The sequence below is a fragment of the Thamnophis sirtalis genome, unplaced genomic scaffold (assembly GCF_051295495.1).
Source record: "Thamnophis sirtalis isolate CommonGarterSnake01/CBP01778 unplaced genomic scaffold, rThaSir2_p1.2 scaffold_3, whole genome shotgun sequence".
Taxonomy (NCBI): Eukaryota; Metazoa; Chordata; class Lepidosauria; order Squamata; family Natricidae; genus Thamnophis; species Thamnophis sirtalis.
Genome location: NW_028261383.1, coordinates 142,966,403 through 142,994,107, shown reverse-complemented (window position 1 = coordinate 142,994,107; position 27,705 = coordinate 142,966,403). Strand labels below are relative to the sequence as shown.

The window sequence follows — 27,705 nt, the reverse complement described above, 5'->3', positions numbered from 1 at the left end:
TCCTTTTTCTTAGTTATACTACCTCTATATTAAAGCTTACCTTTTTGGTTTTGCTTCTTAGACATAATAGCTTGTCTTATTTAATGTCTGATCAGACAGCAAAGAATATGGTTCCTCAAGTATGAAAGTAGCAGATGTGATTCAAGTACTGCTTTGCATCCAGGCAGGAAATGGCAAATATCTGCTCAGAGACAGCAACCTCCCCAGCTCCCAAGGCAACTGGAGAATTGTCAAAATCCTGCTAGCTGAAGACTGTAGATTCTTTCTTTTAGCACCAATCTTCTGTCAGGAAGCACCCACACAGAAGTTCATGTTGCTGTTTTTCAGATTCTGAAAACGAAAATGTACAGGGGGAATTTAATTTACCACTTCGATTTATTTTAACAAAGAAAATCTAGGATAGAGAATTATACGGGATAAATAAGTTGTACTCAGTACACAAGAACATCCCCCCAAATGGGGCAATTTTCACCAAACTCAATGTTTCTTCACTAAAATGCAAAACAAAGAGCAAGGGAAACTTATCGAGGCCAGTGTAACATCTGGCAGACTTTGCCCTGTGTTTAAACAGCTAGTATTCTGAAACTGAAGTTAATGTATTTTACATTTACACAATATAAACATTTTGAGGACACTGAGAAGGTTTGACTCATGAGCATAATCATTGCAAAAACAGTATAAAAGTGATATTTATGAATGCATACAACACAAAAGAATTTATGAAATGTTGTGGTTCCTAAGATACTGCAGTTCTCTTTTTAAAAAAAAGTTACAGGTATGCCATGGGGGGTGGGGGCAGAAAAACGGTTGCTGTTACCACCAGGGTAAAATAAAATAAATTAGAAATTATTAGATGCTAGCCTTATTTTTTTTTCTTTGTCACCATAAATGTAATTAAAATTTCAGTATAAAAACCACATGAACTTGAAAGTCACTTTTAAAATATATAAATTGAAGAACAGAAATACATAAGAATAGTATTTTACTGCATTCAATTAAATACTCAGATATTAATTTTCATTTTTTTAGTTCTAAGCTTTTAGCATATTGTATTCGTTTTGCTTAATTCTAATTCCAATGATAGACTATTGTGGAAATTAACATTTAGGACAGAAAATCAAATTATATCCTGTCTCTATGGGTGAGAAAGGAAACAAGCAAACAAGAAATCTTCCTTGTCATCAACTAATCTCTTGACCCTTTTTCCTCACCATCAAAGCTTCCTAATAGGGTAGTAGCTATAACAGCTTCCTATATATAGAACTTATCAATTTCTTGCAACTATGTATTAAAAAACAGAGAACTATGCTAATTTTTACAGTATGGGTAAATGGTATAGGTAAAAGCTTTATTTAGATCTCAAGTCCTGGTGAATTTGAATACTTAATAATAAAATGACAGTTGGTCTTACCTGAACTGTTATTTTAAGAGGTGTTTGCAGGATGGGCCAGAGATAGGTATTATCACAGCCAATTGTCCTTGAGACTGGGTTGAAGCTGAAGCCACGCCTCTGGGCTCCTCTCCTCTGACTCCAGTTTCAATGCAGCGTGCGCTGAAAACAAGTCACAAAGGAGACACCTCCACCCCCCAATACTGTCTATCTAACCTAGGATGGGAACTGGCCCATCCTGCAAACACCTCTTAAAATAACAGTTCAGGTAAGACCAACTGTCATTTTCCAGAGTGGGTTTGCAGGATAGTCCAGAGATGGGACATACCCAAGTTTAGTCCCAAGGGTGGGCCCTCACTGATCCGACAGGACCTGTTGCAGGACCCTGCAGCCAAACGCCACGTTGGAAGATGCAAAGGCATCCAGCCTGTAGTGTCAGATGAAGGGCGACGGGGATGCCCTGGAGGGGTCACGTGGGCAGCCCAGCACCAAGAAACAAACATTTCCCAAGTGGAATCGTAAATCCTGTTGGTTGACTGTCTGCGGGAGGCCTTGGTCATCTTTTGGGACAGGAGGGCGCCTCTCAGATGCTCCCGCTCAATCTCCACACGGCCAGTTGGAGCCACTGTGGATCTGGATGGACCAACTTCCCCTGTAGCAATCTCACCTCCCCCTGGGGAGTCGTCCACGGTCTCCCTGCTGACAGACTCAGCAGGTGCACGAACCAAGCCCTCCTGGCCCAGTAGGGGGCTACTAGGATTACTTCGGCCTGCTCTCTGACTACATTCTGGATGACCCTGGGAAGGAGAGGTAGGGGGGGAAAGCATACAGCAGCCCGACCGGCCACTTGGAGCGAAGGGCATTGACCCCCTCCGTTCCCCAAGCTGGGAACCAAGAGAAGAACCGCGGCAGCTGAGCGTTGGACGGAGTGGCGAACAGGTCCACCACTGGTCTCCTGAAACTCTGGCAGATCTTCTGGGAGAGCTCCTTGGACAGACTCCACTCTCCATTGTCTACCGTCTCCCAGCTCAGCCAGTCCGCCTGATGGTTGTCGACGCCGGTGATGGATTGAGCGCAGATGCTTCTCCGCCAAGTATCCCAGCGACATCATCTCGGTGTGCAACGCCCTGGATCGTGTGCCCCCGTCGATTGATGTGCACCTTTGCTGCAATGTTGTCTGTTAAGACGAGGACGTGATGACCTTCTACTGAGGTTTGGAACTGTCGTAGGGCAAGGTGGACTGCCCGAAGCTCCAGCCAATTTATGTTGTGTTGAAGGTTGTTCTTTGACCGCCAGCGCTGTGCCAGCGGGGAGCCTAGGGTCACCCCGCAACCGAACAGGCTGGCATCCGTTGTCAGTATGAGGCTGTCTTGTTCACTGAATTCGCAGCCCTTGAGCAAAGCTGGGGACATCTACCACTTGAGAGCTGGGGACATCTACCACTTGCAGCGTCGTTGGTACCTTGAGCGTTGAGTTGCTGGAATCGGCCCTCTGATGTGGCAGCAACCTCCACTGGAGCGTCCTGGCATGTAGTTGTGCCCACGGGACCACTTCGATGCATGAGATGAACTTTCCCAGCAAGCTGGAAAGAAAGGCTCCAGAAACACAATGATCCTTCCGGATCTGGTTAATTAACTTCAACAAGCTGGACCTGCGGTCCGGGGAAAGAAACACTCAACCCAACTGGGAATCAATCACCGCCCCCAGGTGTAGGATTCGGGTGGATGGGGAGAGAGTACTCTTCTCGAAATTAATCGAGAACCCTAAGCCCTGGAGTATGTCAATGACCTGCTGAAGGTCTGACCTAATCTGAGCAGGAGACGCCCCCTGGACAAGGATGTCATCCAGATAGCAGAAAAGCCTGATGGGAATCTCCCTCACATGAGTGGCCGCTACCGCTAACACCTTTGTAAAGGTCCTGGGGGCCAAAGCCAACCCAAACGGTAGAGCACTGTACTGGTAGTGAAGCCCTAAGAAGGAGAAATGAAGAAAACGCCTATGCTCAGGGAGGATGGGGATGTGCAGGTAGGCCTCCGTGAGATCAATGGATGCCATGTAGTCCCCCTCCTGGATCCCTGCCAGAATGGACTTAAGGGAAGCCACCTTAAAATATCTATATACTAAGAATTGGTTTAGGAGGTTTAGGTCTAAAAAGGCTCTTCATCCCCCCAATGATTTTGGCACTAGGAATAGGTTTGAATAAAACCCTTTGCCCACCTGGTCCTCAGGGACTCTTTCTATGGACGCAATGTCAAGCAGGTGCTGGATGGCCTGCCACATCTGCTGGCGCTTGTCAACATTCTTGGCCGGGCGGAAAACCAGTAAACAATTGGGAGGAAGGGAAAGGAATTCCAGGCGGAGACCATGAGTCACCATACTGAGGACCCAGGCATCTGTGGATATCTCCACCCAGGCATCTGCGAACAGAGATAGGCAGCTGCCAATGGGTGGGGTCATGGTGAGAAATCTGGTTTGATGTTATAGAACCGTCTGTCATTGCTGCCTGGGGTGAGGAAAGCCCCGGGTGTCTCCCACTGCCTCTTAACTACTTCCAGGAAAAGGTTGGGAGCAGGAATCTCCTCCTTAACCTCTTTGGGCTTGGAATAGACCGTGCCCTGGGGCTTCCTTGCTGGCTCACCTTCCTTGCCCCCCTCGCCCCCCCCCCAGCTGAGCAGTGGCATGCACCTTGCTTAGGAGAGACCAGAACAAGTTAGGAGGGAACAATCCTGTGAAGGCTGGAGGTTCAGGCTCCAGTTCCTCCTCGTCCTCAGAGAGATCTGGGTCACGCTGCGCCTTGTCCCCTCACTTGCCAAGGACGGGGACCCAGGGGGGTGGACTGGCTGGGAAGGGCCCCATGGCTGGGCTGATGAAGAGCTGGGGACCGTGACCTTGCCCTGAAAGGCAGAGTGAGGTCCCTGGCGCTGCATGCTTACAGCAACACCAGGTGCAATGGCTCTTTCAATGAGGTTCTGAAGACCCACAGGCAGGTCCTCCATATCCAAGGAGTCCCAGCTGGATGCCCTGGGCACTTGACTATGGCTGGCGGTAGGTGCTAGAGTTGGGCTGGACGGATCTCTACCTCCCAACTGAATCTCTAGGGATAGAAACCCAGGCTGGTTATCTACCTGGTCAAAATCCTCCATGGAAAGGGGAGGGGAATGGGCAACCCCCCCCCACTGCACTCCCTCAAGGAATCTGGTGACCTAGGGGGAGAATCCTAGGGGTGACCTGGACCTGGAGGGAGAGGGACTGATCCTGCCATGTAGAGCCCTCAACCTCTCTGCCCTGGAGAAAATTCTCACCAGGGCCCTGTGCCTCCTAGCTTCGTCTCTTTGAATGGCACGGGAAGGGCGAGTGTCAGCCGAGGCTTTAAGCCTCCTGGAAGAGGCAGTGGGACGCTGCCTGGTGGAAGTCCCCTCCCCAGGAGACATGGGGGGAAGGGGATCTACCCGCCATCACGCAACTATTTACGACCACTCCTCATACTTCCTGCAATTCACTCCTCACCCCCAACTCCGCAGCTAGAATGGCAAGGTCCTCACTCCTTTCATCGCGCGCCCGAATTTTAAAACATCGCCGGGGCACATTTCAGGGTTGCTGCGGCTTCTCAGGGAATGTGCTGCTGCCACGCTGCTTCCCAGCCGCCTCTGCCACTCCTGGGGTTTCCGCAGCCTTCGTGCGGCCCACGCACTCTTCTGCACCCTCTTTTAATGCTGTTGCAGTGAGGCACACTCTCCTTTTAGGCTTCTGAGCTATCGGGCTGGAAACCACAGTCCTTTAGCCCCTACCAGCGCTGATCTGCCCTCAGGGCTCTACGTGGTTGCCGGCCAAAATGGCTACCGGGACAGCAACCCAGCCACTGGAGCCTCCAAGCCTTGAGATTTAACCCTCGAGTAGCTGGAAAAACCGCAGCTAATATCAGGGACTTACTGGGAAGTGAAGGAAGGGTCTCCTTGTGAGAAGGAAGCAAGTTGAATTGAGGATGATCCAGAAAAGTTGAATCAGATCAGGAGTCAAGAATTTACAACCTCTCTTTGGCCAGATTGGATTGAAACTGGAGTCAGAGGAGAGGAGCCCAGAGATGTGGCTTCAGATTCACCCAGTCTCAAGGCCAATTTGCTGTGATAATATCTATCTCTGGACCATCTGCAAACCCACTCTGGAAAACCAATATGTACAAATCCATCAGTAAATGATGTTTTATCTCTTAATATGTTTAGGGCATTTTATGTGAACAATCTTTGCATTTCTATAATACCTTGTCACTTTTTAAAAAAAAGATAATTTACTTCTTATTAATAATCAATAAAAAACGTAAGGCAAGCAGAGTTTCATGAAACTATTCCTAAAAGTTTGCATACTCCTCAGAGCCAACAACACTGTTGAAACTCCCACATGTTACTCATTTAGTATTGTGAGTACTTATAATTCTAAAACCTCTGTTAGCTATACAATCCAACATCAGTAGGGAAAGTAAAAATACTATTTAAAAATGCTGAAGGTTCAGTTTTTGTTCAAGAAATAACTTCCTGTTCTCTACTTGACACCCAATATTCCCAGAAGAAGGTAACTTCACTTCTTTTAGAATTCAGAGTTTATTACACATTTTAAGCAGCCCTCAAGAACTGCATCCTTCAAGTTATATACCGTATTATCCCCCAAACGGTGCAAACACCATTCCAAAACTGCTATACACTGTCTTGCTTTTTTTCCATTTAGAAAACAGATACACTCTAAGGTACTTTGGACAATGTTAGCACATCTAGAAAAGGGGGAGGGGGAAATCCACTCCAAATAATGAAAAAAAAGTCATATCTAATTGCATACCATCAGTAATATCATCATATTACCATATCATGCACAAAACCCCCTCAGAGTCTAGTGAAAGAAAAAACTGGCTGAAAGAAATACACAACCCTAAAAGTTTCAAGGGCTTAAAAACTGCCATATCCACCCACCTTGAAACCCATTCAAATTTTTTTCTTCAAAAAGAATACTTCAGGAACATACATTATTTAACTAAGCTATTCCATTTTGTTCCCTGAATGGTCTATTCTATACGAAATATTTTCTCTGATTAGACAATAATGAAAGTCACAGGCACCATCTGAATGAATCAGTCACTCATGACCAGGTCATCTCCCATTTGGACTATTGCAAAGCATTCTACATGCGCTTTTCAAGGCTACCCTTGAAAAGTTACCTGGAATCTTTGGCTGGTATAGAATGTGATTGCATGGGCAATTTTCAGTGCCCAAAGAACAGTACATGTAACACCTCTGCTGCACTGGTTTGCTTCCAAGTCCAATTCAAGATGTTGGTTTTGACTTTTAAGCCCTAAATGGCATGGGGCCAGGTAATCTATGTAACTGTCTTCATCTTGTTACATCAGCTCACCACACTGGTCAGGTAGGGAAGGAATGTTCAGACGCCATCCATTCAAAGAATTCTGACTGGCAGGGTCCAGGAAGAGAGCCTTCTTTGCCATTGTCCCTGCCCTGTAGCATTTAGACTTATATATGCTTCACAATGCTTTACAGCCCTTTCTAAGCAATTACAGTCAGCATATTGCCCCCAACAAACAAGGTCTCATTTTACTGCCTTTGGAAGGATGAGTCAACCTTGAGCCTGGTGAGATTCGATCTGCCAATTTGCAGGCAGCTGGCAGGCAGCAGAAGTAGCCTGCAGTACTGCATTCTAACCACTGCACCATGGCGGCTCTTCCACCAGAAGTGAGGCAGGCCACATTCTCCTGGGCTTCTGCATTGGCAGACTTACTTGGGGTGGACAGAGGGACATGTAGCTGGTTAATGCCCTGAAAGCCCTTTCCACCAGCCTTTTAATTTTTAACACAGATTGCCTTTTAAATTTTATATATTGTTTTTAATATTTTATTTGCACACAGTCCAGAGGCCCTCTGTGAGGGAGACAGGCATTTTTAGAATTTTAGAAATAACTAAAATTGTAAGAGTCATGATGGCACAGTGGTTAAAATGCAGCACTGCAGGCTAATTCTGCTGATTGCCAACTGCTAGCAGTTCGACAGTTCGATCCTGACAGGCTCAAGGTTGACTCAGCCTTCCATCCTTCTGAGGTTGGTAAAATGAGGACCCAGAGTGTTGGGGGCAATGTGCTGACTCTGTAAAGCAGTATATAAATTTAAGTGCTACTGCTAAGTCAAGAAAATCAATTACACAAGAAAGTGACGGAATCAGGTATATAGTTGGTACATTTAATATATCCATCAACTATTTTAAAAACAAAACAGTGTACTGCCAAACCTATCTCTGGTGTAACACTGCACAAATTTTCAGTATTTGTCTATATACCAAATGGCAACTTTGGACTGTAGCCCAAGATGATTAGCTTCCAGCTTTTAACACAAAGCTATGCTTTAAAAAATAGTGGCCAAATCAGTTATTCCAGCTATATAAAGAACTGTTGTTATAGTTGTTTCCCCCAAGACAAAATAATTGCTGTGAGAATAAGTATGTTGATCCTTACTCATGAATAACTGTCCCAAAATCAACTAGCAACTCTAGAAGCATTACATAAAAAGTAAGGGCTGTTTTATGCAACTATTTTTCTAAAAGGCAATAGTCTGTTCAGCCAGAAGCCACACATACTAATAGAAAATTAACCATGTTTGTGGACTGCATGACACAACATTTTTAAATTCTCAGAACTGTACCAAACTGTTTCTTATAAACTGAGTTAGACCTGGGTACTTAGAAAAAACAACTGGTTTTATGATATCTGTAGCCAGCCCTCAGCTACATTAATATTTACACAACATTAATACTTTATGAAGTTTCACAAGCTAGAAAGGGACAGACTCTTGCTCAACTGGAGGCTACTAAGATCAAGAACACAGCAAACTGTGAAAAAACAAAAATATATTAAGACTTTTTTTAAATGTGCCTTTTAGCCAATTTTTGACTTCTGGTGCACAATACTGGACATTGATTTTGATTTATTTGCCATCAAATCATTTTTGACACCTAGTGACCACATAAACTTTCTCCTGACAATCTATCCCAAACTTCCAATTTCCCAACAGTGCACTCACAACCATTGTAACTGAGACTTAGACATAGATATAAGAAAAAAAATTATGATGTATATCCTCTATGAAAATGGGTAGTGACAAAGATATTGGGGGGGAAATCCACCTAGCCCAGATTGGGAAGAGAATCATAGCAGAACTTAAGTGCAGATAATTATCCAGTAATCAATCTGGCCATCAGTTCTTTCAGAATGTTATCACGTACATCAAACAAGTATACACTCATCATTTTATGGCCCCCAGGTCACATCAGGACCTTTGGCTATCCCTATCTGGCCCAAGTGGATTGCTTTTATTTTGAAGGTGATTGCTCCCCAATTCCCCCCAGTTTATGCTTATGTATGCATGCATGTCTATGGACCTTCACAGTTCTATTGGTTCAGCCCGCCTGAACAGTCCGTTTTTCATGTCACCCCTTGGTAAAATTAACTGCCCATCTCTGCACGGTGTGATGCATTTGAATTTATATCTGAATTTCTGCCTATGAAAGAGCAGAAAAAGAAAATTGCTTTAGATAGTGTCCTAGGAAACAGCTTTAAACACAACTTTACCTTACATTCATTGTTGGTTTTGTAACTTCTTTGACAAAAAAATCCCATCTCATAATACTCAAGACAGTATACATCTAGTTGAAATTCTAAGAAGAAAAGTGGTTTTTTGTTACAAAACTTGATTGGTTTCATAAAAATATTAAGCATCCATTTGCCGTTATCTACCCTATTGAAGAATCCCATGTTATGAAACAGCATTTCTAAACATATGTTCATTGTGTACATAATGGCAGCCGGAAGAGTAAGCAATGTTTTTGATGGATTAACTTGCATTTTTTAAAAATTGAGATTCAAAGTGACTGCATACTTTAGTCACCAAATGAGCTCAAGAATAAACAGACAGCAAACAATTATTTGAATGCTGCACCTCAGTTTCAAAGCCACTCAAAAAGCAGAAGTACTTCTGAAACCCTATGCGATTGTAGGCAGCAAGCCTCCCTCCTTGCCTGTGCTCTATCAATCTGTTAAACCCATCTTCTCTTGAAGTACAATCCTATCAAAAGTCAGCCACATTGAACTCAATGCTACTTATTCCCAGAGAATTACACAGGATTGCAGCTTAATAAAATGAATTCCAAAAAGCAAAACCATGTTTATTCTCAGACCGTAATATCTGGTAGTATAGTTTATAAAATATAAATAGTAAACTTTATAAATACAGCCTGGGACATGATAGCTTTGAAATAAACTGCACAAAATTTGGAAAAGAGAGTTTCTTAAATTGTAAAAAAAAGTGAAAAGTATTAGTATAAATCTATAACTAAATGAATTTCATAACAATGAAGACAATAGAATTAGAAGAGCTTCAGATCCGCCTGCTGCCAATTACCTCCACTAGACCGATTAGATCCCACAGATTAGGCCTCCTCCGAATCCCATCCGCCGGCCAGTGTCGACTGGCCGTGGCACAACATAAACGCGAACGTCAAAAGCGTGCCGACAACACCGTGGCGCTAAAACCGCGATGTCAAAAGCGCGCCGACAGAAGCGCGCCGACAGAAGCGCGATTTAACTTAAGGTAAGGTTTAGGGTTAGGGTTAGGTTTAGGGTAGGTTTAGCGTTAGGTTTAGGGTTATTTTTAGGGTTATGTTACAGCGCGCTTCTGTCGGCACGCTGTTGTCGTGCGGTTTTGACGGTGCGGTTTTGTCACCGCGCTTTAGTCACACGCGCTTTAGTCTACCGCGGTTTTGTGGTGGAACCTGACTGGCAACTACCCGGAGGAGAGCCTTCTCTGTGGCTGCTCCGACCCTCTGTAATGAACTCCCCGTGGAGATTCGAACCCTCACCACCCTCCAGGCCTTCCACAAAGCCCTTAAAACCTGGTTGTTCCGACAGGCCTGGGGCTAAAGAGCTGTTGCCCCCGTCTCGAATGGTATGACTGTTGTGAGTTTTAAATTATATATTGTTATGTTGTTGTTTTTAAATCTTTTGTCTGTATCCCCCTCCCCGGTTCGAGTTGTGAGCCGCCCTGAGTCCCCTTCGGGGGAAAAGGGCGGCATATAAATTTAATAAACTGAACTGAACTGAACTGAGATCCCAAAATGTGATAAACAGTATATGAAGATTTTCACAAGGTTACAGAGTTGTGCAAGTCCCTCAAAAGAGATGCTCTAGAACAAGTGGGAACATGAAATGAAATCACTGTGTATGGATGGATGCATATGCAGAGAAAATCATAAACAGCTTCCAAATCAACCACATAAGCCTGGAAAAAGATACAGTCACTTTAACAATTCAGAAATATGTTTTTTAAAATTTATTTTTATTTATTGTATTTGTATATATCCCGCCTTCATTATTTTTACAGATAAAGCTAAAGCAGTGAACATATCCAACACACTTCCCTCCTCCTATTTTCCTCACAACAATAACCCTGTGAAATGAACTGGGCTGAGAGAAAGTAATTGGCCCAAGGACATCCAGCTGGCTTTCCTGGTTAAGGCGGGACTAGAACTTACTGTCTCTGGTTTTCTAGCTTGGTGCCTCAACCACTAGACCAAATTGGCTTGAAAGAAGTCCCTTTTTCAAGAGTTCCACAGCTCTAGAAAGGTCTACAGTACAGAAACATTGCATATAAATTCAAAATTTTGAAGCAAATAATTCAGCAATGTAAAAAATATTTTAAAAGTTTTGAATGCAGCTTTGAAATTAAGTAAAGTACTGATAACATATGGTACTCAGTTACCAAATAATTTTCTGAGTATAAAATCCTGTTATTATTAGTTGCAATGTACAGTTCTTGTCTGTCTGCTTTAATCACTACAGAAAATTAAGAAATTACCACTGACAATCAATGAGATTGACTTCCTATGCTAAATAAACAGCCTAATAGAAGTGCTTTGGAATAAATTATGATTTTTAAACTGTTTTATTTAACCATTGAACATTATTTGGCATACATTAAGTAGAGACTAATGTTAATGATGTTCATTAATATTTTATACTGCAGATGCAACAAATTTATAATCGAAGTAAATACATTTTATTTGAAAACATTTCTAAATTGCATAGATTACGACATCAAATAAAAGTCACTCAAATCTAAGGAGTAAAAAACAATCAACTATTCAACATAAAATAGAACAGATAGCTGTCATTTTATCTCAAATATAAGACATTTAGCCACAATGTCCAATTTTAATACCTAAAAAAGGAAGAAAAAAGATTTAAAAGTAACCACAGAGTTTCATTCCTATCAAATAATTCTGAACCATGCACATCTTATCTGTCTAACTATGCTTTCTATATTTATATAGCATCATTAGTCTATAATTTATCTGATAATCTCAGAAACCTGCCAATGTAGATCAATACACCCAAAGTTTTTGACTTTGAACCAAGACAGCAAATACTTCTTTGTCAGCAAATACTTCTTTGTCGATCTAGTCTGTTTTCCACTTCATTCTGTGGTACTGAACAACAACAAAAAAAGTTTATCCTTTTCAAAGCCTGAACAACATCTACGTTAAAACAGCAACATCTGGCTAATTGGCTTTTGAGTACTGTAGTCCCTTACCAAGCTATTTTAGTCTTGTTGATCACAAACATAAAGTGCTCTGCATCTTCACAGTCTGCAACTTTAAATTACTTTCAAAGATCATAAGGTAGAAGTGTCACAACTAATACGGTAGCAAAAGCCCTAAGGACCAAAACTGTTTCTCCCAACTTACATGCATCTTTGTAATCAGGCAAATAAATATATTTCCTTTCTTGGAATGGGTTCACATTTCACATTAAAGCCACAAACCACAGTTAATTTAGTACTGTGGGAATGGAGCTATATAATTGAACAGGAAAACTCAGCCTCTAATCTTAGGACATTCTTTTCCTCTCTGTTTTGCCTTGATTTATCTTTTCTGCTTAATGAATATAATTTCATTCAGTCTAAAGCCGTGCTCTTGACAAACTTCTCTGTCCCACAGGTGCTTTTTTCCAAAAAGCAACTGGACTTTCTTGGTGAAAAGAAAGTCCAGCTGCTTTTTGGAAAAACCACCTTTGGGACAACCATGACCTGGATGATGGAGAATCTCCATAGACATACAAGCTTCTCTGTTTCACCTTTCCATTGCAAACAGGCATCAGTGTATTGTCACTTAAGAATACCAACAACTATAATTCACTTCAGCAGTAACTTATTTCACTTTTGCACTCTTTAGCTACTGCCGTCCCCCATTGAGAACATTTTTTCAAATACCAAAATGCTGCAGTTCAGATGCAAATACTATATAGCCAAGGTTTACAGTACTGCTAAGACAGAGCCACGACTTGCATTTTCTAAACCACTGTGAGTTCTCATCATCCCCATTGTTATTTTGCCTCATTCCTCCTTCCATCCGCTCTCCCTTTGGTGCTGTGTGTGTGCGTGTTTGTTTGTATGACAGTGGAATTAAAAGGTTTAGGGCATGTGGGAACAATGCAGAGACTCTCATTCGGTCTGGAAAACAAATCCCGAAGAGATTCTCTCTTGGGGCAAGTTCAGGACTTTCTTGCCTCCCTTTTTTAAGGCGTTTACCAGGTTGTTTGAAGAACGGTTCTCCTGAATCGGAGCAGTTTTGCCCTGCAGCCTTTTTTTGGGGTAAACGGTCCTTTGTGACTTGTCCTGGGAAAGGGGGTGTCCTTATCAGTAAAGGACCCGAGTCTCTCTCCCCCCCCAAAAGCCAAGGGGTCTTCTACTTTTCCGAGAGGGTTCCCCCTCCCCCCCTATTTTTCGTGGGATACGGATATCGTTCCTCTGCCATGGGGAGTTGAGGGAAGCCTTCCAAGGCTCCGGGCTGAGCTTCAGTCCTGCTGCCCTGCCACATATGAAAAACCCCTCCTTCCTCCACCGCCACATCGCCTCTGCGCTCTCCAGCCCGCCGCCCCTCCATGGCCTTGCCTCTGAGAGCCCACCCCCTTGTTCCCCCAATACGGGGCCATTCCCTAGGTTGCCTGCCTGTCCCTGCCGCGAATCCTTTCCTTCCAGGCTCTTTCCTCCGAGCTCCTTTCCCACATGCTTTTGTGCCCGCCCCCCCCCCCAAGACGCCCAACCTCCCCGGCTCTTCACCTTGTTCCCACACGTTCCCACATGCGTCTTACCCACCTCGGCGGAAAACCTCATCCATCCAAACCGCTACACAGTTCCCCTCCTCACCTCAGGCCGCCGTCGCCGCCAAGCGCCGGGGAAAGTGGAGCCCCGCCCACCCGTAAGGGAGAAGCGAGCGAAATCGTCTAAGGCTGCGCGAGCCCCACAACCAACAGGACACAGGCGCCCTCTTCCCTTCAGCCAATGAGAAAGGCGTTTCTCTTCGGCGGAGCGCCGGCCAATAGGAGCAACGGAGAACCCTCTCCGCTCCCACCTTTTCCCTCCTTTCTCTTCTCCCTCCCTCGCCTCCCCCGAGATCCAAAGAACTGAGTTCGGCTCGAGGACAACGGAACCGCTCTAGCCATCGAAGCAATTCGCCCGTTGTCCAATCGGATTCGGCGTTAGAGAGGCCCAATCAGCGACCGCGAAAGAGGTTGTTGCGGACGGATGGTTAACCTGCCCTAGACCAATTGCCAAAGCCGTGGAAGGAGACCCAATCCGGGCGTGCGGAGGGGCGCGAGGAGCTCCGGCTGACCCAATAATGTCCCTCGTCGTTCTTTCCTATTCCTGCTGAGAATCCTGAAACGCGGGGTGGGGATGCGCCTTCGCTTTGGCAACGGCCGAAAGGGGGATCCTTTGACGGCGGTCGCTCAGATTCATTCATTTGAGTGGCTCCAGAGCTTTGCTGGACCCATAGGACGCCTCCGTCCAATCCCTTGCACGCCACGCATACTTTTTTTTAAAGCTTCGTGTATGCCCATGTATTCATTGTGCGTCTGCACTGTTTTATGTGAAAGATTCAGAACATCTTTCGCTGCAGATGTTGGCATGAGTACATCAGTGGTGGGATTCAAAAATTTTTAATACCGGTTCTGTGGGCGTTGGATGGTTTGGTGGGCGTCGCAGGGGAAGGATGCTGTAAAATTCCCATTCCCTCCCGGCTCCAGGGGAAGGTTGGTGCAAAATCCCCATTCCCTCCCCACTCCAGGGGAAGGATGCTGCAAAATCCCATTCCCTCCCAGCTCCAGGGGAAGGTTGCTTCAAAATCCCCATTCCCTCCCCACTCCAGGGGAAGGTTGCTGCAAAATCCCCATTCCCTCCCAGCTCCAGGGGAAGGATGCTGTAAAATCCCCTTTCGCTCCCCGCTCCAGGGGAAGGATGCTGTAAAATCTCCATTCCCTCCTTGCTGCAGGGGAAGAATGATGTAAAATCCCCATTCCCTCCCTGCTCTAGGGGAAGGGTGCTGTTAAATCCCCATTTCCTCCTGATCAGCTGGGACTTGGGAGGCAGAGAATAGATGGGGGCGGGGCCAGTGAAAGGTGGTATTTACTGGTTTTCTGAACTACTCAAAATTTCTGCCACCTGTTTCAGAAATGGTCAGAACCCATTGAATATTACCTCTGGGTGACTTGACCTGCTGAGGCTATGTGTAACAATAGCATTTAGACTTATTAGACTTACTTATATACCGCTTTATAGTGCTTTAAAGCCCCCCCCCCCCCCAAGCAATTTACAGAGTCAGCCGATTGCCTCCAACAATCTGGATCCTCATTTTACCAATCTCAGAAGGATGGAAGGCTGAGTCAACCTTGATCCTGGTGAGATTCAAACAGCTGGCAGCCATCAGTCAGCAGAAGTAGCCAGCAGTACTGCATTTTAACTACTGTGCCACCACAGCTCTTGCCTTACAGCTTCTGGACCCAATTTTCTGACTTCATCCAGCACATCAATTCTTCATGATTGCCTTCAATTTAGCCACACGGTATGGGCCAGTGTTTTGTCTGCATGTAGGCTCTTTCATGCTAATGCTTTTTAAGAAAAGAAACCTGCAAGTTGCCGAGGTCACACGGGGCCATGGTTGGCTGAATGTACGCAATTTCTCAAAAACATAAATGTTTACACGTAAACAAAACTAAACAGGCCACATTAGTGTAGGATGAAATCAGTCTCAGAAGGTTTGTACCTTGATTAGACAATCACACATTCCCAAGTCTCCTTCTATGCAGGATTCCACTGTGGTAACTATAATGAATTCCAGTTCACACTGGATTTGTCTGATTTAAATTCTCCCAAATCTTATCTTTTAGGCAAAGCATCACTTGCCTTCAGGCCTCAAGATGACTTCTAGATATGGATGGAGATGCATTGTCTTCCCAGCCATAATATTTAGGGCATGCTGCTACTTCTGTAGATAATTTTTTTTTCCCAAAACTACATCCAGATTGAAAATCTTAAATGTCTCTTAAATGACATTGCTATAAAAATGCTAATTCATTTCCAGCATCTTGTTGTCTTTTGCCCTTAGTTTCTGTTTAATATGGCCTCGCAGCCACCCAGAATCATTTCACAGTGAGATGTGTGACAAACAAATGTAATAAAAAAGAATATAATTTTTCCTTCCCTGGTTTTGTTTTAAAATCAAGTCTTGTTCATTTTCCATTAATAGCTCAATAGTGTCACCTGCTGGGCCCAGATGAACATGTATGCATTTCAAACCAATAATTCATGCTGTGTTTCCAGTAAAAGATAATAAAATATAATAAATAAAAAATATAGGAATATGTTTTACCAACTACAGCCACCCAAGCACTCAAGAAAAATTAGCAATACAAATTGCAGTGTAAATGGAAAGTACTTTTTCAAATGCTATGTCATAAGAAAACTAATGATAGTTTGCTGTTTACTCATATTGAGGATAATTAAGTGTTATTGTGGGAAGGTTTAATGTTATTGCTCTATCAAAAAGAATATTGGGACAATTAAAACTATGAAAAGGAGTATTTAGAAAGAATGTAATAAGTTGAAGGAAACCTATAATGTAATTATTGATGTATGCACAGCATGAGGTGGTATATTACTGTAAACTACTACCTTGGGCTAACTCCTTTCTTGATTTTTATAATTTAAGAAATGTATGTCTATAGTGTAAAAGTTTTCAAGGTAGCTTAAAACTACAGTTAAATCAGTGTCATAACCAATCACTATAATTAAAGTTAATCAGAAATATAAACCAATAATAAAATACAAAGAAAATTAGAGATTTTTACTTATTTATTAAATTTATGTGCCGCCTATCTCCCCTACAAGGTGACTCTGTACAATTCTTGTTTTAGTTTCCCTGAAGTTAGAAAGGATGAGGTACATCTTATTGTCAACGTGGTAGGATTTATTTGATAAATAAGATACCTTTTTAATATACTGAACATATATTTCAGGGACAGAAACCAGAAAAATTGATGGAACTAATTCCCTCTTTATATCAGAGGATCGGCAACCTGAAAAGATACTGACAGTATCTCATAAAAAGCCTAGTGAAACTGCAGTACAATAAGAAATCCCACTCCCCAATTTATCCAAAAAGTCCTGGAACTATAACAAAACATTTAATGAAAGATCATAAAACAGTTTTATTTGTAATTTCTAACAAATTTAAAGTACATAGAAAGTTAACACATTTATAACTTGGTCCATGTTATTTTGAGAACTATGACTTTAATAATAATAGTTTAATCTCCAGCTGTTTGATGCTAATAGAATTTCTGTGCCATCTTAAATGCAATCATGCAGATTTTGGCTTCTTTGCCTGCATGAGGAATTCGTAGGCAGCTTGCACTTCAATAAAACGTCTTTCAGCTTCTGCTATTTGATGTCGATTATGATCAGGATGCCAAAGCTTCACCAACTCCCGGTAGCTTTTGGTAATTTCTTCTGGAGTGGCATCATTAGAGATACCTAAGATCTAGAAGAAGAAAAAAGAGTATCGGCATCCTATCAAAGCTATGAGTTCATGAATATTTTAATTACCAATTATCTAATTGCTAATTAGTTGGCTGGGTGATTTTGGGCCAGTCATTGTCTCTCAACCCAACCCACCTGACAGGGTTGTTATGTAAAAGAAGGAAGAGGATGAAGGAGCATGTTTGTTTTCCTGAGTTTCTTATAAAGTAATAAAGACAGGATAACATCTAAGAAAGAAATAAACTAGTCATTTGTCAGTGATGGAATGGAGGTGGAGAAACAAAGAATAATTTTCTTGGACTTGCTGTTACAACTTATTGGAAAATCTATAAAAGCCAAAAATCCAATGAAGGATGATTTTTGTAGAGTTTGAACCAATAGTAGATTTTTGCAGAGCTTTGGAAAGCTAAGCATGAAGGTACTTTCTTTCTTGCAATTCTGCAAAACACAGTTGTCTTTTCTTTCTTTCTACACCCAAAGACATCAAAGCTGAAGAGCTTTGTTATTATCTTTGGTCGTGCATTTTGGGTAAAACTTTCAGATTGCAAAATGATAATATACAATTTCCAGCCTTTAAATATGGCATATTCTGCTGTAATGTTTCAATAATCTCAGAAAATTCCACTAAAATCAATATGGTCTTCTTATGCTAAGTCTAAGACTATAGATTCTAACCAAGGGCTATACTAAGAATTATGGGAATTTTAATTCTTAGATGTCAGGGAAATATGCTGTAAATGGAAGAAATAGTCAATAATGGAGCAAATATGTGTGACATATAACTTAAAGTTTACTTCTTTGCCCTTTGACTATTTTCCTTACAACCAGAAAGGTCCGGTTTCAGATATTCTTTTCACAAGTAGCATTTAAAATTGGTAAATGAATATAAGTGCAAAATTATTGGCTAGGTCTTTATTATTATTACTAAATAGAATAAGAATTTTTCACATACTGTTTCTAATTATATTTAACATGACTTACATTTTGTTGTTTTATCTTGCACACGGTACAGTACTATTATTTGAGCTTCCTTTAATGCCATTTTACTATTAATACAAATTGCAGTTGTTTAATACATGCAAGGCAAGTTGTTTGATATGCAAGGCTTGAAGTGAATATTTTAGTCTGTCTGAGGACCAAAGACAGTTTGATGTACTAGTTAAGTCATCAGCTAGAAACTGGGAGGCTGTGAGTTTTAATTCCTGCCTTAGATGCAAAGCTAGTTTGGTGATCTTGGGCCAGTTATTTTCTTTCAGCCCTAGGAAGAAAGCAATGGCAAACCACGTCTGAAAGATCTTGTCTAGAAAACTGCAGGGACTAGTCCAAGTAGTCACCGGGAATCAAAAACTGACTTGAAGGCACACAGAGACAGGCAAAAATATGACAACCTGAATCAAGGATGACTGGGAAGGGGCAAACAATAGGGAGGCCACAAATGTGCAATCAAAGCTTATAAACACTTATGATGTATATACAAAGGGGACAGGGCTTCTATTGTGTAGAATTGACCATTAGCTTGACTTTTTTGTTTAATCTTTTCTGCAGATGATCCTGTGCTAATCCAGAATGTAAGGAAAGATTGTGTCATGACATGCAGAGGCTTATTTTCTATATTTGATAATATAACATTGGATCTCTACAATGCACTCTGCATGCGACTGTCCTTAAAAAGCATTTACAAGCTTCAGCTTATAAAGCAAAACGTGGCTGCACAGGTAGCAAATGATGCTGGATATGCTACGAGTCTCATCAGCTAAGGAATGTCAACTGGCAGGGACCATGACACGTTACTTTCTCTGTTGTAGCCCCTGCCCTCTGGAACATTCTTCCCTCAGAGTTGAAGAGGACCCTATTACTGTGGGATAAGTTGTAGGGAACTTGAAACTTAACTGTTTCCAAAAGCTGAAAAATTGTAAGAGTCCACTGTACCTGATACGCCATCTGACGTCTTTCATTCTGGAAAGACTGTACAAATTTTAAAATGTTCTCCCATTCCTGGAAATAGCCACCACTTAAACCCAGCATTTTCCCGGCACGGTAGGGAAGAAGCAGCACTGATTCCAATGTTCCACTCAATGATGGAAAGACACTGACATAATCCAGAGCTGCTCCAATCATGCTGGCTATGTAGTTGGCCGTGGCTGCTGTGTTGCTGAAGGCAGAGTAGGCCAGTGGCGTTGTGAATGTCAGATAGGCCAGGCCTAGTCGGTAAAGTCGGAGGCTAAGCTTCTTCTTGGTGCGATTGCTGGTTTTATAGGATCGGTAGTTCTGGGCTGTCACGCTAGTGGTGAGAGTAATGGGCAAGATCCCCAGAGGGTGGCCATAGAAGATTGGTGCAGTTATGAAGGCAGCCATTAAGGTTGCTTGGAGATTGGAGGCTTGATTGCCCACTTCAGACACCAAATGAACTCCAAGACCCACAGCCAGAGGGAGGGCCAGAAGGTAAAAACCTGGCAGAGTAGAGAGACCAATCAAAGCCACTACCCCAAAATAGATGCCCACTAAAGCTTGGCCAAGAAAACGCACAGGGTTCAAAGGTGGGGGTTGACCGCTGGGCAGGTCTGGAGTACCATTTGCCTGTGCTACCCAACCAGGGAGCAGCCACAGCTCCCAAAGCCACCCTATGCCAAATCCACCCAAAGTCAGCATCCAGAGTAAGGCATGGTTATCTCGGCCCAGGTAGAGATGGTGAAGCCCAGCAAGGCCCCCCACAGCCCAGAGAGCAATAGCCACCACAAGACGTTTGGCCATCTCATTTGGCCAGAGCACCACCGGACATATCACTGCAGGCAATGCTGTTTTCTATACTCCATCCCTCCTGGATGCCAAATAATAGCTCTGTGGAGAGAGAGAGAGAGAGAAATAATAAAATATTTTTTTCTTATGTCCTTTTTTCATTGCATTTATAACCTCACACCTTCAAAAATTGTTGAGCATGAGTAGAAAAGTAACTCCTGTTGGCTCTACAACAACAACCCCTGCCTCCTCACCGGCAGGAGGTCAGAGGTCAATACAGTCAATGCTTCAGCAAGAAAAAGAGAAAGGAGCAAACTTTGAGACAATCATGCAAGCGATAAAGAAAATGCAAGTAGGACTTGATCGTAGGGATGATAAGTTAGACACCATTGTAAAGAAGTCTGAGAGTATGGAAAAAAGAATGGAGATAATAGAAGAACAAAATCAAAGCATAGTACAAAATTGATAAAATGGAAGGAAAAATGGAAAATATGCACAATTGGATGATGAAATATGAAGACAGGATTCAAAAAATTGAAGGTAAAATCCAAGAAGGAGAAAAGAAAACTCAGAATTTAGGTAGTAGACTGAGCGATGTGGAAAGGGAGAGTAGTGGAATACTAAGATGAAAGATGGATAGGTCTGATTTTTTCTTAAGATTTCAAAACATAGAAGAAAAAGGAGAGAACTTGGTACAGATAATATCCAAGATCCTGATAAACGTATTAGAGATACCCCAAGAGAAGATGATAGATGGAATAGGCGAAGACTTCCAAGTACATACAAGATATGCAATGAGAAATGCTCTTCCAAGGAAAGTTCATGTAAGATTTACTAAGAAAACAATCAAATTACAAATTCTACAGAAAATGAGAGATAGAAAATTAGAACACAAAGGCAAGAAGATTGTAGTTCTCAAACAAATTACGAGAGAGGTGAGAGAGAGGAGAAGAGAATACCAATTTTTGACTAAAGTTCTGATTAAAAAAGGTGTTAATTACAGATGGCTCATACCGAAAGGTCTACTATGTACATGGCAAGGACAAAGGCACAGGATAAATACAATTGATAAGGCAGAAGCTTTCTATGCAGAATATTTTAGAGAAATGGCTGAGAAAATTGGGAAAGATGATTTGGTGGCACAACTACTGGAGGCACCTACAACTGAGACTGAAAAAGTAGAAGGAGCTGTAGGTGGAATTGAGAAACAAGAAGGTGCAGTGGGGGGTGTAAGCTACAGAGAAAAACGAGAACCCAGATCTACTAGAGCTATAAATCCTGTATATAAAGTATAAACATGGAAGAAAGAAAAATTAATATCAATGGACTTAATTCAGCAACTAAAAGAAAGAAAACATTTCATAAATTAGAGAAGTTAAAACTTGACATAATTTTCCTACAAGAAGTACATATCCAAAAGAGATATGAACATCTACTAACTCAACCAAAGCTTGGGAAAATGTTTTCAACATTGGCGAACTGCAAGAAAAGAGGAGTGATCTTCTATATTAAAGACAATATTCCAGCAAAATTAATTTATGCAGATGAAGAGGGAAGAATTTTGATGGTGGAAATTATGGATATCAAAAAAAACCACTTCTAATTGGAATCTATGCCCCCAATGAAAAACAAGATGAATTTTATAAAAAACTACACAAAAGAATTTTGGACTTAGACTATGTTGATATTTGTATGATGGGAGATTTTAATGGCATTGTGAACCAGAATATGGACTATAAAACATACATAACAAAAAAGCTAAATAGAAAATTGCTGCCGAAATCTTTCTTTAGGATGATAGATGAAATAAATTTAAAAGATATATGGGGAGAAAGAAATGCCAAAAAAGAACAATATACTTTCTATTCAAATAGACATTCATCATTCTCTAGAATTGATATGATATGGGCCTCAGCAGAATTGATCTGCAACATACAAGAAATTGAGATTGGAGCAAGCACTTGGGCGGATCACAACCCAATCTCAATTAGATGGAAAGGCCAAAGGGCAAGATCTAGATGGACATTAAATAATACCATATTGAAAGAAAAAGATTTTGTACAAAAAAGGGAAAAAGAATTAGCCCTTTTCTTTAAAGAAAATAGGAAAGAAGATACATCAATGCAGAATCTTTGGGATACAATGAAGGCTGTTACTAGAGGTCTGATAATAGACTATACAAGGAAGAAAAACTTAAAGAAAAGACAAAGGCATAAAGCTTTTGATAATGATTACAAAATACTTGAAAGAGAATTACAGAGATTGCCACAAAAAAGATGTTAAGATAAAAATGGATATAATTAAACATAAAATGGATCTATTGGAAAAGGAAGAACTGGCACAAAAAATTAGAGGTGCCAAACAGAATTACTTTGAAAATGCAAATAAACCAGGTAGATGGTTGGCATATAAGCTGAAAAAAGAGAAACGAAAATATTTCAATTAAGAGATGAACAAGGACAAATTCAGTATGGAAATACTGAGAAAAAAATTATACAAGATTACTATGCTAAGCTCTACGAACAAGAGAAGGTGGAGGAGGGAGGAGTCAAAAAATATTTACAGGATGCCAATCTCCCCCAGATATCAGATGAAACTACAACAATGCTAGAAAGTAAAATAACAATGATGGAGCTAATGGAAGCACTTAAAAAACAAAATAACGGAAAAGCCCTAGGTCCGGATGGACTACCTGTGGAATTCTACAGAATATTTGAAGAAATCTTAACTCTCCCACTCTTACAAGTCATGAATGAAGTGATGTCTGAGAGTAGAATACCGAAGTTATGGTCAGAAGCATACATCGCATTGCTACCCAAGGAGGAGACCGATTTGATACAAACTAAGAACTATAGACCAATTTCTTTATTAAATTCAGATTATAAGCTATTTGCATCTATACTAGCAGAGAGACTTAAAAAATATTTAAATAGCTTCATCCACTCAGACCAAAATGGTTTTTTACCTAAGAGACAAATCAAAGACAATATGAGAATGATTTTGAAATTTTGGAATACTATGAGGCCCACTCCGAAAAACAAATGGCTTTGATGTTTCTTGATGCACAGAAGCCTTTGACAATGTGAATTGGCAATTTATGTTTCTACAACTGGAGCAGATGAACTTTGGTAAGAAATTTATTCAAACTATACGAATGATATATTATAAACAAACAGCAAAGATAATGGTAAATGTAGAATTGACAGATCCTATTGAAATAAAGAGAGGTACGAGATAAGGTTGCCCATTATCACCGTTACTCTTTGTCTTAACATTAGAAGTTTTAAACAGAAAGATCAGAGAAGAAGAAATAAGAGGAATGAAAATCAAAAAAGAAGAATAGAAGCTACAAGCGTTTGCAGATGATTTAGTTTTTATCCTTGAAGATCCACTAGAAACAGCACCCAAACTGCTAGAAAGAGTAAAGGAATATGGAAAAGTAGCAGGCTTGAAAATAAACAAAGACAAAACTAAGATTATGAGAAAAAATATACCAGCAAGACAAAAGGAAGGGTTGTCAGAAGCTTTGCAGATTCAAATTACAAGCAAGGTTAAATATTTGGGGATATACCTATCACCTAGATGCAGTACTCTCAAAGAGGACAATTATACTAGATTAAAACAACAAATTGCGACTGACTTGATGAAATGGGAAAATTTACAGTTATCAATGATGGGAAGAATTTCTACAATTAAAATGAACATTCTACCTAGAATTTTATACCTGTTCCAGACAATCCCAATTAAATTGGGTAAGGATTTTTTTCAAGACCTAAATAAAATAGTTTTGACATTTACTTGGCAAGGGAAAAAAGCTAGAATAAAACTTAAACTGTTACAAGATGCTAGAATTAGAGGAGGATTGGTCTTACCTGATTGGGAGTTATACTACCAAGCAACAAACTTGATGTGGATTAAGGAGTGGATAACACTAAAAAATTCTAGACTATTGAATGTAGAAGGTCATGACTTATGTTGGGATGGCATGCTTTTCTATGGTATAAGGGAACTAAAGCACATGGCTATTTCAGAAGACATTATATAAGGGAGGCTTTGTTATTAAACTGGGAAAAGGTTAAAAGATTACACTACTTAAAAATTCCAGTCTGGATATCAACGATTGAAGCATTTTCATATCCAATAATATATAAAAAGGAACAAACAGTTAGATATGTTGAAATATTGAATGCAGAGGGTGAACTCAAATCTATCCAAGAGTTGAAACAAGAAGGGATAGAAATGAATTGGTATTCATATGTACAGATACAATCTAGATCTGATGAAGATAGAAAATCCAAAGGTTTTTACAATAAAATGACTGAGACAAAATCTTAACAGGTACTGATGAAAAAGTAATTTAAAAACTATACGGATACTTATTGGAGGTTAAATTACAAGAAGAACAAGTTAAAGAAATGATGATAGCTTGGGGGGGGGGGGAAATAAGGTATGGGATTGACTTAGAGAAATGGCAGAAACTGTGGTCTCAAAACTATAAAATGACAATGTCTACTGCATATAGAGAAAATTTGTATAAGATGTTTTACAGGTGGCATCTACCCCCAATGAGAATTGCAAGAATGTCCAAGAATAAATCAGAAAAGTGTTGGAAATGTCATCAGATACCGGGCTCATATTACCACATGTGGTGGACTTGCATTGAAGCTAAAAGATATTGGACTAAAATCCACATGTGGTTGGAGAAAAAGATACACAAACAAATAGACTTTAAACCAGAGGCCTTTTTATTGGGAATCATACCAGAAATCTATAATAAAGACTTAAAATATGTTATTGTAAACGTGTTAACAGCAGCCAGAATAGTATTTGCAAAAAACTGGAAAAATGAAACAATACCAAAAAAGGAAGAAGATATTTGAAAAATAATGGACTGTGCTGAAATGAGTAAATTGAAACTTGAAATTAGAGAAAAGAGGACCAGCAATTTTATAAGATATGGGACTTGTTTTATCAGTGGCTGGGGGGAAAAACTTGGAAATGAAAAATGTTTTACTCATGTTTTAACTGAAGGAGTTAAATGATAACACAATTATGCTGTGAAATAGATTAACAATGATACAATGAAAAACTGATACCTCTGTGAATTGAATACTTTAGAATTTTTTGCTTTAAAAAGGATAAGGATAATAATGATTTTATGTACACTTGATAGAGGATTGGTGATATAATGTATAACCTTAAGAACATATTACAATGATATCTTGTTGATAAATAATTTTAATAAGTGAATAATTAAAAATTGGTATATAAATATATGTAGCGACTATTTAGAATATTTTGTTGAAAAATGAAGGAATAAGATTTCTATTTGAATGTATGAGGTACAAGGATAGCAATGAACATAAGCATACCTGATAGTTGATTGGTGGAACTATGCATAATTGAAAATAATGATATATAAATATAAATGGTTGGTAAAAAAATATATTCTTTTTTTCCCCTTTCACATGGGGATTATATAAAGGTATACTGTTATCAAATAGACAATCAAGAATGTAAGGGAATTATGATTTATTGGGAAAAAATACTAATCGTAATTGAACATATACTGTACAATGAAAGTGAGGTATTTAGTTATACTAGATGAAAAATCTGTGATGGTAAATGTTATTCGAGAATATGGATGTTAAAACACCTGTAACCAAACGACATGCTGTATGTGATGATGCTTTTTTCTTTGTTTTCTTTTTTGTTTTGTTTTTTATTGTTGTGTGTATGTGTTGTCTGTGTAATAAAAACAAAAATTTAATTAAAAAAATATAGCAGTTATCTGCAGCGCAAAGCTAGCCAAGTGTCTGGACTGTAAGTCATGATTTCTTCCTGCTGTCGAACCACACCCTCCCTGCTAGTGGCTGCCTACCTTTTCCTCCCAGGTCTAGGTATCTGCATTACTGTGCAGGAGAACCTAGCGCCAGCTTGATTTTCCTGATAACTAATCCAGGGAGCCATTGGGGCTTTTTTAACAATTTATAATCTAAAAGATCAATCATTTCCTAATCAGAACATTGCTTCCATAGCCTGCCAAAACTTTCACTGATTGAATCCCGCCAAGCATTTCGGTGGCAGAGTATCTGCTTCTCAAGCAAAAGTTCGTTTTCAAGCAAAAGCATGTTTGAGGAGGACTAGGAAAGACTCCTGCTAAGCACCCTGAAGATCCTTCCAAGTAAGAGTGGATGGTTCGGGGTGAGAGAGGATGCAAATGTTTGATTTGATCAAAGGCAGAGTGAACCACTTTCCAGAATCATAATCACCTACCTTTCAGCTCATTGTCAGAGGGAACATCAGAAAAACGCAGGCAACTCTAATGCCTCAGGAAGCCTTTGACCTCACAAGGCTAACAGACTTTGTCTCCCTTCTGGGGGAGGAGGTACGGCAGAGCACTGCACACATAGGACGTAAGTCAGGAAAGGAGGAGGAATGGTCAAAGGGCAGCAGAGCACACTCTGTGTTACAGATAACACGAGAGAGAGGGGAGAGAGAGAGAGAGAGAGAGAGGTGGCTCTGCAGAAAATCTTTACCAGATCAGGGTGAAGAATTAAGCACCGGAGTCTGGAGCTTGGTCCACATTATGTTTTACCTATACTTTTCAGAGTTCATTTATATCAATCGAATTAAGAGGGAGATAGGTTATGTTTACGATTTTTTAATTTATCCAATGTGATGTAGCAGTTACAGGTATTAATCTGAGACTGGGGGAGATCCAGATTCAAGCTGATCCTCGGCCATAGGTGGCAACTGAGTAATTTTGGGTGTGTCACATCTTCCTCGGAGTATTGCTCTTACAGGGATAAAATGAAGGAGGAGCCCCACATAAGCTGCCTTTTCCTGCAGGAAAAGTGTGATATAAATCTAACAAATTAAAAAGAGTCATTCAAGTATATATTTCCAATATGAAACATTATACTAATAAAAAATGTGATCTTACTGTAAAGCAGCCATGTCCAAAATTTTGGCTTGCCTCAGCTCTCTGAATGAAGAGGAATTGTCTTGGGCTGCATAGCATATATACTATAGTTAATGTGTATAGATAAAAATCCTTTATTTTTATTTTTTGTGGGGCTAGCTGTCCAGAGTTGGACACACCTGCTGTAGAAGCTTGGAGATCACATGTGGCCCCTGGTCATAAGTACCCAACACCTGGTTTCTTTATTTGTTTATATCCTGCCTTTATTATTTTTTACAAAAAAACTTCAAGGGTGCAAACATCTAATGCTCCTTCTTTCTCCCACTTTCCCCAAAACAACAACCCTGTGAGGTGGGCTGGTCCATATGAACTCAAAAACTTACATATTGTTCTGTGGACTTGAGTTAATCTAATAAAGGGAACACCCCTGATATTTGACCAAGGTGGGCTCCTCTGTTTGCTGAAACATTGGCTGTTGCTTCAAGTGAATGGGAAGTCCCCCCAGAGGCTTACACTCACCTCATGACAGATAATTTGGTCAACCAGCAATATTTGCCTAAACTCATCATTACCGAGTTGCCTTGTTTGATCACAGACCTCCAGAAATTGACAATACAAAGAATTTAGGCTAGATCCTTGATACACACATACACACCCCAATAACAGGAATAAATCTATAGCTGAAAGATTTATGATGGTGAAATCTAGTATATTGACACACACATTAAGAACAATTGC

At 40.7% G+C, this 27,705-nt stretch overlaps 2 protein-coding genes across 3 annotated transcripts in view; both read right to left on the bottom strand.

Annotated features, from left to right (window-relative positions):
• SPATS2 (spermatogenesis associated serine rich 2) overlaps positions 1–13,774 on the bottom strand; it is a 59,744-nt gene extending 45,970 nt beyond the window's left edge. The window contains exons 1-2 of one of the 2 annotated variants that reach the window (XM_087710294.1): positions 13,587–13,774; positions 41–330 (exon numbers count right to left, since the gene is read on the bottom strand). In XM_087710294.1, coding sequence (XP_087566420.1) covers positions 41–65 — 25 coding nt within the window. In that variant the 5' untranslated portion in view covers positions 66–330; positions 13,587–13,774. The remainder of the gene's footprint in view (positions 1–40; positions 331–13,586) is intronic. The other variant, XM_087710296.1, reaches the window with a different exon arrangement.
• A 2,905-nt stretch (positions 13,775–16,679) lies between these two features.
• DNAJC22 (DnaJ heat shock protein family (Hsp40) member C22) lies at positions 16,680–26,403 on the bottom strand. Its single transcript, XM_014063732.2, has 3 exons — positions 26,319–26,403; positions 19,236–20,144; positions 16,680–17,307 (listed from the first exon to the last, which is right to left on the bottom strand). Exons 2-3 carry the CDS (start codon positions 20,055–20,057, stop codon positions 17,128–17,130), a joined length of 1,002 nt encoding a protein of 333 aa, XP_013919207.2. The 5' UTR covers positions 20,058–20,144; positions 26,319–26,403; the 3' UTR covers positions 16,680–17,127.
• Between the last annotated feature and the right edge of the window lie 1,302 nt (positions 26,404–27,705).